Source organism: Gymnogyps californianus, chromosome 11 (assembly GCF_018139145.2).
Source record: "Gymnogyps californianus isolate 813 chromosome 11, ASM1813914v2, whole genome shotgun sequence".
Lineage (NCBI taxonomy): Eukaryota > Metazoa > Chordata > Aves > Accipitriformes > Cathartidae > Gymnogyps > Gymnogyps californianus.
Window position 1 is genome coordinate 13,867,042 of NC_059481.1, and position 12,185 is coordinate 13,879,226.

Sequence of the window (12,185 nt, forward strand, 5' to 3'; positions counted from 1 at the left end):
TTTTTTTGGCACTTATGAAGACTTAAATGTTTACTTGGATGCAGTTTATTTAGTAATGTTTTTATCTCTTTGCCTTATGTTTGCTGACAGCCCTTTGGTTGGTGTTTCTGCGCACTTGTTTTTTGGGAGGAGGAGTAAAGATTCTGAAACACCATCTGATTAAGTTGTGCCTTCCTATGGTGTCAAAAATAAAATAGTCATGTGAATGTAGTGCCTTTGTTTATCTATCTGAGGTCTGCTTGGATGCCACTGAAGTCAATGGGAATAAAAAATTGGCTGTATAAATAGTTGTTTCAGTAAAGTTGGATGAACTCTTCATGTTCTCTCATTTGCGATTGTATTGGGGCAGAGTAAATATCGGTCAATATTCTCTGTCACCTGAAAGAAATGACTCATTGCCTCATTTTTATGCACAATATGACTTTCATTCATAATGATGTTAATAACCATTACATTATTATGTTTGCAGTAGTTTATGTGCAAACTCTATCACCGTGGCGATTAGAGAAATTGGTGATTTCATCTCAGTCTGGGTATAATTTAGGGTTCTAAAAATCTTAATTTCTTTATGATAACAGGCCCATCATATGTCTGACAACTCTCAGGGAATCATTATGTTTGATATTTTGTTATAAAAATCTGTGCATGTTTTTTCAAGAGACAAATTTTAAAGGTTGCAGGGACAGAGGAATGAAAGTAGAATGCAAATAGAACAGCTGCTGAACAATTGTAGCGAAGTCAAACAAATGCTTGGGGAAATCCTGAATTTGATTTTCCTATGCTTTCTTCATGAAGAAAATCATAAACCAAAAAGTACTCTCTTAAAGCAGGACATTATTGAATAATTTGATTCATATTACTTTTTAATATTGAACTATTGTGCTAAGCTACCATGTTCTAAAATGTTTTCAGAATTTTCTCTGGGAAATGTCAATTTTCTTAAACAGGATACAATGCAAGTGAAATGACATTTTTAAGGCATCAAGCAGAATTTTGGTTTTTGTCACAAATCTTGTATTTTTATATTTATGGTGTCTGGTAATAATGTTTTTGAAGCCTGTGTAAGTGACTTTAAGCTTAAATCAGTGTTTAATTGCTGTAGCCTAAAAATCACTCTTCAAGACTTTTCCCCTGATCTCTTTCAAATTAATAGCACTTTTCGTAATGAAGTTGTATTCTTGGTTTGCTTCCCTGATTGCAACTCTGGGTATGCACTTTACGAAAGATTTGAGGTGCTTAATTTCTGTACTACTGCTGAGTGCAGGCACAGTTTAGGAGATAAAAAGAGACTTTCATCCTCTCATTAGTCCTGGATGTGAAACTCCTTTGGTGAGGATTTTGGGAAGCCCAGCAGCCTGCTCAGAACATGATGCCTGGTCTGGCTGCTTGAGATAAATTGTGTAGTTCCTACACAGTGTGTTGCACATATGTATGTTGGGAATGACAGCATATTTGGACATAGCAGTCCATCGGCAGAAGGCAACGCATCAAATACACTGTATCCTCAAAGACTCTGCTTCCTTTCCCATGTAATTATTATATATTAAAATAGTAAATAAATTTGAGATACTGTAAATAAGCAGTAAAGTAATATACTCAGTACTATTAATACCAAGCAGTAAAACATGTACCAAATCAATTCATGGGTTTTTTTTCTCCTCTCCATCCTCCATTTTTTTCAGACCTCCAGGATTACCCGCTCTGATGAAGATAAGGAAGGCTCCTGGGATGCCTGGGGGGCCTGGAGTGATTGCTCACGGACCTGTGGTGGGGGAGCCTCTTACTCGCTGAGGAGATGTTTAAATGGCAGGTAAGCCACATGCTTACGTGTATTTATTCTTCTGCAGCTCTGCCGTATTTCCCTGTCCTCTGACGGTGTCTATAGAAAAGCATTGTTGCTTCTGTTTCTGGAACCAAGTGCTGTGTACAGATCAAGTGTTATGAAATCCTGCTTTTAATATATTTTCATAATATATTAGATAAATATCTGAGCCTTCAACTCTGATAGAGCTTTAGTGTGTTATTAAATATGTTTGTGGAGTAACAAGAATGATTTATTTAGTACAGTCTAATACTGAGAGAAGTCCCTGTCACCGTAATATAAAGCGAATGGTGAGTTACTTGCATACAAATTAGCCTGCACTTGAACATTACTTGAAATAATGTTCAAATGCAGGCTCCTCCATGTCTTCGCTGTAGTAAAAAAACAAGTGACTTACTCCACATATAGATGTGTCAAATGCGGCTTTTTTTCTTACTTTTCCTCTGCCAGTTCTTTCTATGCAGTGGTCCTGGTGGCCATATGTTTTCATGGATAAGCCTCAGTGTAGCTTGAAGAGAACAGCATACGCAGGGAAAACAATTTACCTCAGTAGTGAGGCTGGACTAATATAGGACTTGTTGCTACAATCCTAAAAGTATGAGTAATGCAATAGGCTTGTAGTCAGGCGAGAAGAGATCCCAACCAGCTTAGAAGCATCTGTGCTGGCGTCCATAATTGCTTGCTTTACTTGAATTATTCTTAGACATTTTTAAAACTGCTGATTATATTTAAATTTCTATTTTGTTGAGATTTTTTTAAGTTAAATGCAATATCGCCCAGGAAGTCAATTTTTCTTAAAGAAGGCTTGTAGTGTGATATGCTAGTTAAGCGCAAACTGTATGAAATACATAGCTAAAGACAATTGGTTAAAACACTGCCTGTTTCTTTTAGTGCAAAATGCACAAAGATCTTTGAGAAAAGTAATATTTCCAGCAAGAAGCCGTGATACTCTACCAGTGTGTTAGGGACTGTGAAACGAGCTCAATAAACTTTAGCAATATAAATTCCAATGTGGTTTTATTAATATTTTTAATGTGTTCCCCTGTGAAAAACATGTGTTTTCCATACCTTGACAAATGTGTAGTTTAAAAGTTTTTTTTCTGTGTTTTATTGTTGTTGTAATGTCCAGGAAATGCGCAATTGTGAAACAAAGTTTTCACATTTGTATATATCATAAACATTTTTAACTTGCATGTCGTGATGCAATCATTCTTGCAAAAGATTGGAAATTTGAGACATGTAATATCTTGAGCTTGGAGAGTTGTACCTTCAGCTGAGCTGGTTGAACTCTTGCTCCAGGCATCCATTGCTTCTTCCTTTTCAAATTATATTTTTCAATCCTTCACACATATTAAAGAACACATATTAAAGAATTTTTTAATATTTGCAATCCATTGTCATGCAAAAAGTGGAGAATTTAGTCCGAGCTGTAAATAACCAGCTATACATTCATGCATTCTTTAATGTAAGGCAGGTCTTTTTGGTATGATGGGATTATTCCAAAACACTATTCCTGATTTTAGAAACATCACTAATTATAATTTCCTGTCAAGTCATTTGAAATACGTTTTCAGTTCTTTCAAGGGCTTGATTTTGCCATTCTTAAGAAGAAGAATATCTTACCCTGCGCAAAAGTGCTGGTCAGTTATTAAGAAGTTTGGCAAACTGTGTCCCTAAAAAAAGTGTGAAACCCACACATCCCCATATTTATGAGACCACAAGAAATAATCATGACTTTGTTATATGCCTGTTATTTTAGCTACTAACAACAGACTTTGCTGAGGATCTGAATTGCCTGGATTTCAGGATTCACATGCATTGGGCACCTTAGAAATGCATCCAGTCCATGAGAATTATATTTCATTTAAAATTATGAATTCTGCTCATATGGCTTTGGGTCAGTAAAATTACATGCTGTTCTTCAAAAGTATTGCATTGGGTTTTGGGAGAAAGGAAAGGTTTGAGGCTTTTTTTTCTTTCCTAAGCAAAATAGGAGAAAGGAAAATTAATGCTCATTAGCCTTATGCTTCATTTAAGGATTGCTTAGATATTCTGATCCTCTTTTCCTCTGTGTTACATCCGATGGATTAGAAGTAGCTTTGCTGAAGTCAGCATAGATCAGGCTTAGGGATGCTTTGTGAAATCTTTTTCACAAAATAAATGTGTTTTTCATAAGATTTGCAGTAAATTGGGCTTACAGGGAAAGCCACACATTCTTTGCTGAAGAGAGACAGCAGTGTAACCTGTTGAGTCCCCAGATCCCCTTTGTATTTAAACCTTGTATTTTGAGTCCAAATTATGGTAGGGCAGTAGCAATAAAAGTCTAATTTTCAAGAGAATAACTAGCTGTAAAACAGGCAGGGTTGTGTTTTGCTGTTATGCAGTGTAACCATTTTTACTCTGTTTTTCAGGAACTGTGAAGGTCGGAATATTCGATACAAAACCTGCAGTAGTAATGTGAGTCTGGTCTTTAATCCTATTTTACTTATTCAAACAATGTGTTAAAGTTTAAGAAATGCTACTTCTTGTTTAAAACCTTATGGTGCATAATTTTCTTTCCATCGTTATTACCATTTTTAAAGATTTCAGTCTGCATGACACCACGAAGTCTCAAATTTAGGCTTCCCAAATGGATATTTTCTTTTGAAATTATAGTGCCAATTGTGATTCAGAATGTTTTATATCATTTATTAGGAAAGTTACACATTTTGGAGGATTAAAAAATCGGTTCTCATCTTAAACTAGCAAGTGCTTTTCCTCAGGGTACTGTCTTTCAGATGAAGCATTAAACTGAGCTCCTGATCATTTGTGATCATTAATGATACGGTGGCACTCTTCACACGAGCAAAGAGGTTAACTGCCTGGGTCCCTTTCAAATCTTAAATTGGATAATTACTCCTTATGTTCCCTCTGTTTGCCTAAGCCCAGATCTTTATATGTCTATATGCAAAAGCATGTATATTTAGGTACACTGGCATAGACAGTTTCTGTGGCTGAATGTAAACGTGGAGTTTTGACTATACAGGTGCTGTTACTGAGTTGCAATCACGTTTTATTTTTACAGACACATTTTATGAAAACCAGTCACATACAGCATACTTCATGACTTGTGCTCAACTGATTTGCAGTGATGCTTTGTGCTGTTTAAACAGCTGCTGCCTTTCACCCCAGATGTTGTAGTCTGTTCAAGGTGTGCAGCTCATTCAGGACTTTGTGATACCACTGATCAACAGACCATGTGTACAAACACAATAATTCAGGATGGTTTACGGTCAGCAGTCACCCTCTTGCACGGGTTTCCTTACAGTACAACGTGACATTCATATAATCCCATTCCAGAAAAGAGAGAAGGTAGATAAGTAATTAAAGCAAAAGCATCTTTTTTTTTTCTTTTTTTTTTTTTTTTTTTTTTTTTACTGTAGTGCATTTGATTAATCTGCTTCTGACTCTGGGAGAAAGGCAGCACTTTTCACACAAATACCCCTTAAAAGGTGAGGCCTGCGGTTCCCTTGAGTTGAATTATACCCAGGCAAGAGCAGGTGATACTCCTGTCATTGCCAACCCTGTGATTTCTGCCAGCAGCAGGCAGCTGGGAAGTATGACATGTTCTCCTTAGGAGGCCCGACACTGGAAGTTGCCCAGTAAATACGTTGAATTAGTGTATCTCCTGGGAGAACTAGCCATTCCCACTCTTCGTTTTGCCACACCAGTTTCTTGTGTGCCAGTTGGCTTCTGCCCTCCTCAAGAACAAGGCTTGCTAGCACCTTGAGTTGCTCTAACATGCCGCTCCTCAGTGTTGGATGGATTTTTCCACCACAGCGGCTCACAGCCTAAGCTTGTGCTGGCAGAAACTAGTGGAAGTGATTAATGAATCAGGCCCAGTGCATGCAAAAATCAGATTCTGGAGACAAAGCCTGTCACTTGCCGTTTCAGAGGAAAAGGCCTAGCAGCTTTGTGCACAATGTCCTTAGCTCATAAATAAAAATGCCGCATACAAAAAATACCATAATCTTTTAAAGCTGTGTGATAAGCTAAATTGCAGCCAGCCAGTATGTAAGCAATAAACAAATTGCCACTGTAAAATCTGTTTGCTATATTCCTTATCTAGATATCTAGTTGTATGCATTGTACACATAATACACCTCTGAGTGCTTGATCCCGTGCACTACAGCTTCCTATGCAACAGTACAAACAAGTCAACGTAGTATACCTTGTTCCTCCAGCGAAAGGACTAGAAAACTACCCAGTGTACAGAAAAAGGAGAAAGATGAGATCAATTTGGGCATATTTTCTGCTGTAAGCAGAGGTCTACATGTTTTTAGGATATGTAAGAGCAATTGTGGACACTGTTCATTTTAAGGATTATGCAGTAAAAATCTGATGGAAATGAAGGCACTCTATGCTTCAGCATAGAGAAAATTAAGGTGATTACCATATCCTTTTTGAACTCCCAGGGAGTTTTACTGAAGTCACTGGGGCCTGTTTTTTAACTTTAGGACTTATTTTAAATCGATAAGTGGCAAGCGTCTTGTATGAGAGTCTGTTTGAATTTATGATGATTCAAATGTTAATTTCCAGACAGGAAGTTGCCTTTCCAGTTCTGCTTTTGGGGCATGTCTGAAAGGGATCAGGTTTCCATTTCAGTTCAGATACAGCCAGAATCTCTCAGGAATGGTTTTTCCTAGATTATGGATCAGATAATGGAGAACTCCTGAGAAAAATGTATTTCATGAGATTTCCACTGTTACTACAGTTGATCTTTGAATTTGGCATCACTGAATTCAAACCCATTATTAGACCTGACTTAACCTTGAAATGGAAGCTTACACCTAATGTAAACCTGGGACTACTAGGCCAGTTTTGTTTCAAATGATATAATTTTCCCCAAAGTGTTATTTCTAATGAATGCTTCTCACTTTAGGAGTAAAATTTTAGTTTGAAAATTAAGAGTTTATACTAGCTTCTTTCCATGTTAGTAGGTATTATTGTTAACCACATGAGACATTCAGTATATATACACTGTGTAAAGTTGTCTGCAAATGTAATTTTGCTACATGATACATTACACCACTAACATCTATATTGGGGAGTACAAATGAAGCACAACTTAATATGTGTGTCATTCTAATGAAAAGAACAAGAGTCATTTTACCATAAAATTGGTTTCATCTGGATTTGTAATAGAATAGTAGTAAGTTCATTGAACTCAAGCATAGTTCCAAAATAATATTAGTGATATTTCAATCAAAAAAAAAAAAATTCAAGGTCTTAGCAACAAAATAATTGCTGAGATTAAGGCATATGTATAGCTTGCTTATCTTTCTATCATAACTGAGATGCCAGGTGCATGATTTTCTAAAACTGCGTGTATGCTTTCAGCTTTTCTTATAGAAACTTTAGAGAAATAAACTATATAAATGATTCATTATATGCTGTTCAATGAGATTTTCAGTCTTTCTTAACCCCCCCTTTTTTATATTTCCATTTTTGTATATACTGTTACATTCTAATGCTATGATGTGCACTATATGGAAGTGTTTAAGATAATCCTTTAGGGTCCTATTCATAGAACAAGTTATTTGGGCCATTTCCCCATAAATTTCACATTCTTACGTGCCAAAAAGTCACTTATACATTTGCCAGTGACTCTTCTACAGTACGAAAAAACACTATTTTGTAACAGATTTGCCCATGTTTAATTCCATTATAAACTTTTATTATATGCAGATAATGCTCACACTTGTTCAACATATTCATCAGATTATTGTCCCAGCATCCACTTCTTAACCAGCTCATTTATCCCATTCAGAAAATCTTGGCTGAACTGTGTCTACTTTCGTCCTATAATATTTCACCTTGAGTTGCACAGTTTCTCTCTAATCTGTTCATTTATTTATTTTATATTTATAATGCTGATGCACCGTATGGCTCTCGTGGCTAGGGTTTCTAGCTCAGGTGTCTTGACTGTACTAAGAAGCGGCCTGAAAATTACGTAGGAAAAACATAGAACCTGAAGCTAATTTCAAAAAGAAAACAAAACAATGACTTCATCAGTTTTGGCTAGGTTTCAACAAAATGAGATTCAAAGAATAAAACTAGACAAAGGGCTAGACTTTCTTTGGTGTCATCATTTTTACTGGGAATTTTCTTGCCTTCTCTTTTGTGCTTTTTTCAGCGGAGTAATTGTTGGCAGGAGTCACAGGGTCTGATGCAACCTTCATATTTTGTACATGAACATTGCCTACAAAGATACAGATTTCCCAGGTTAGCTTTGTTTTCAAAGGCTAAGAGTGCTCACTGCCAAAACTAAAATGATACATTTCATAAGAAGCCAGCCCTTGAACAGAGTAGTTTTTAATCATCTGTCACAAAAAGAATGGGAATATATATATGTATTTTTAACCTGCATGGTAGTCGTGTCTGAAGCATCTTTTTCAGATCTGTCTGTCCAATAATACGTTTATAAGTCATGTCATAAATACACTTCATTCCACTGCAAGATCTGGATGCGATTATTTTGCCAACATTTTCATGTGTTAGACCTCATAGATATGTCTTCAGCTCCTTATGTAGTGTATGAACCTATGAACAGCCTGGCTATGGTTCAGTGGATTGAGTGTAAGACAAAAGCTATTGCTGAAATTAGGAAATCTGAGAAATCCTGAAATTAGTAGCAAAAATATTTAGCAAACAAGAAAAAATGTGGAATATTGAGAGGGAAGTGGGAATGACAGAATGAATTGATGTCTGAAATAGGTTAAAACCAAGAAGACTTGCAAACAGGATGAGGGTTGGGGCCCATGTATCATTGTCTGGTAGCGTGGCCTTGCCCATTTCCCGAACCTGCTTCACCCTTGCCTGCCTCTCCCACATCTTGCCCCCTCCCCCCTTTCCTTTCTATTTTTTAATCTTCCTCTCACTTTTCTGACCCACTCTAATGGAATGAACCTGAAGTTTACAAGTCCTCCTGTTGTCTTGATTACATTCCTTTCTGTGCTTAGTTGTGTTTCTGTTTAGATTATAAACTCCTTTCTTTATATAAATATGCGTTATTCCCAGGAAAACAGGGATCTGAATTTGGTTGCCATCCAAATGCTGATATAATGCAAATGATAATAATTTCAGCCCTTTGATATTCCTTTGTGATGCTCTTTTTGTGCTCCTGCTTTTGAACACAGCTCAAACATAAAGCAGGTGGAACCGGCATATGAATCGAGCTGCCAGGATCGCTTTGTGTTCTTTGAAGATGCCAAAACAGAGTAGGGAGATGAGAATTCACTTGCTCTCAAGCAGCCAGGAAGCGAGTGGAAGGAAGGAGCTGCATTGTGTTGAATCAATGAGAAACATACAGTAACCACGGATTGACATCCTGACATTGTGGTGTTTGTGTCTTGGCATTGCATCAACACCAAGTGATAATGAATTGTAACAACAGCCTGTCAAAACTCAGCCTAAGGCCATCACTCTGCCTATTTTACAGATAGCTCTTTAATTCTTTGTGATGAAAATGTAGCTGTGCATGGCTGAATAACACTACTCCGAAATATTGCTTCTAACTTTACCTGACTTTAACTTCCACTTATTATTTTTATCCTTAGCTACTCTATTTGCAACGGTGGAAGGGAACCATATGGTATCCATATGAACTCTGAAGCCCTCTCTGCTTTTTAGACTTGCTATTGTGGAAAATGAGAGGTGACAGATAAGTCAGAGCCAAATTCTGCTCTCATTTACACCAGTGCAAACGTGGTGAATTTCTCGTGAGTGACACTACAGTAAATAAGGGTGGTTTCTAACAGTATTTGCTTGATGTTTTTTGAAGCTCTCACTTGTGGGATTTTGCAGAGGTAAAACTCTCAAAGAATTACGGTAATTTCTCCTTGTCTTATTCCATCATTTTATAGTATTAAAAAAAAATATAGCTCAAACTAGAATTATCCCAGATTAAAAATAATACAAAATGTATTAGCATAATTCTGAGTTATTCTCACTGTAAGGTGTAACATTGGACAGAGTTGAAAAGCGTTGCTGGGAATGCTCAGTGAATGCTTGGTGCTCAGTTGCAAAAATGCCACGTGTTGATCAGTAGAGAGAATACTGATTTTGGAATGTATTTTATGCAGACTACAAATAAACCAGAGACATTTCTAGATTACTGTTTCCTATGGTGAAAAGAATCTAAGGCATTGACAAAGTATTAAGCTAATGCAGTGCCAACTCATCCAGATTCATATGAGCAAAATGGTGTCAGGACAACATTGTTGAGGGCATTGGATTGGAGTTCGAATCTTTCTCATGTATGTTTTAATCTCCGGTGCTGTGTAATGCACTTACTATTTCGTTAGCTTTTTTTCAGGGAAGGTTCAGTTCACTGATAAGGTTGAAGCTGTGTTCAGGATTAGTATTGTTAACTAATACTTAGTAATAAGTTTCACGAGTTCAGCTGACACATCACAATCTTTCAGTCTTATATCCAATGAAAACAAAACTTTGTTAAAATCAGCCTCGCATCTGGCTTATATGTGCAGTTGGAATTCTTGGAAGAATATGCTTTCAGTCTGGCATATGGACTGTTTGACACTGGACATACTTTCAAATGAAGTCTTTAGTGAGAAATGGTTTGACACACTAGCTCCTTTGTCAGTACTGTACCAAAGTTATTTTCGAATAAATCAGTATTCATCTCCATTCCTGTCACCATAGTTTAATATGAACATCATTGTTTGGGTGCAATGCTTTATGTAGAAAAAATGCTTTAGAATATTTTATTTCAAACAGTTCTCATATGTGGTCTTTCAGCTCTATATGTATAAGGAGGCTTGTACAGCCTCCTCTGTGTGGGAGGAGGTACGGAACTGTCTCATTAGAACTGGAACTATATACCAATAGTTACTAATTTGAAGTATATTTTGTTTCAACAAAGTAAGTCTTACTGCTCCCATGAGGTGAGGGTGTTTTGTAATTAGACTAAAGGACTAAGCACTGAAAGTTCTGGTGTCTCCTCCTAATGCTCTTGTCCCCTTTCTAAGCCATACTAAACAATTAATTAGACAAATTTTTATTTCCTTTTGTATAAGTAGCAATAATACCTCTTTCATTACTCTGACGTATGAATTGATGAATGAGTGCAGAGCGCTCAGAAATCCTTAAGTGGAAAAAGCTATTGAAAAGAGAAATATTAAATGTCAGACATCTCATTATAGTCACTTAAAATATGTAGATTCCTTTAGAAGCTAATTCTTATTACAGAACCAGACTTTAAATGTACTACATAGTGTCATAAAAAGTAGCATTTTTAATTATCCTCTCATATCAGTTATGTTGTTATCACTGGAATATGCGTGACATTCTGTTAATTGCGCTGCAAGCAATGGACTAAGCAACCTAAATTGTTTTAATACACACAGTAAAACTTTGCAATATGGTGTATTTGTCATAGCAGATCAGCTCTTGAACCAAGCCTCCCTGAATAGATTCTCTGTAATTCATCAGATAACTTTATTGCAAACGCAAAGTATTCCCTTCTTAAAAAAAATTTTCCTTTGGTTTGTTTTTAGGACTGCCCTTCAGATGTTGGTGACTTTAGAGCACAACAGTGTTCAGCCTACAATGACGTCAAATACCAGGGACATTTTTATGAGTGGATCCCTGTGTATAATGATCCTACTGCACCGTGTGCCCTGAAATGTCAAGCTCTGGGAAAGAACTTGATTGTGGAGCTTGCCCCAAAAGTACTAGATGGTACTCGTTGCAATATTGAATCTTTGGATATGTGCATCAGTGGAATATGCCAGGTACGTTCATGGTGTAAATCTAATTGTGACCTTTGTTGTGAGACACTTTGCACATTAAGTGAGCACTTTTTGGTTATTTTTCGTCTTCATGTATCGCTTTGCTTTAGATGTATCTGCAAGTACTGCCAAATGGATTGTAGATAACTCACCCTTCTCTTGCACACAGAAGTTCCTGACTGCCCTAGCCATTGATGTTTTTATACATAAATAAAAGGTCAATAACATTCACTCACTCTTCTATTTATACATGCAAAAATTAATGAAACTATTTATACTAGTTATAGCTTTCTAACCTTTAGTATGTCTGTCAGAGTGTGATGAATTACATAGCCTTCCATTTCATTTTACTCCTTCTCTGAGTCTTATATCTCATGAACTCTGTTAAGGAGAAAATTTGACATTTTATGGGATCCAGCCCAGAATGGCCTGTGCGAGTGTGTATATCTGTCTTGTATGGGTGAATGAGTATATGTTGCAATTGAATGAATTGATTGTTTGTATCTTTTTACTGGGAATCTACATTTCTAGATATATTTATTATTATTATTAATTAGAGTTATGCTATCGAC

At 36.5% G+C, this 12,185-nt stretch overlaps 1 protein-coding gene across 3 annotated transcripts in view; it reads left to right on the forward strand.

The window, feature by feature from the left end:
• The window catches only part of ADAMTSL3 (ADAMTS like 3), a 195,710-nt gene that overhangs the window by 91,672 nt on the left and 91,853 nt on the right, over positions 1 to 12,185 (forward strand). For all 3 annotated transcript variants that reach the window (XM_050903563.1, XM_050903564.1, XM_050903565.1), the window contains exons 4-6: positions 1,683 to 1,810; positions 4,234 to 4,279; positions 11,380 to 11,616. In XM_050903563.1, the coding sequence (XP_050759520.1) occupies positions 1,683 to 1,810; positions 4,234 to 4,279; positions 11,380 to 11,616 (411 nt within the window). The remainder of the gene's footprint in view (positions 1 to 1,682; positions 1,811 to 4,233; positions 4,280 to 11,379; positions 11,617 to 12,185) is intronic.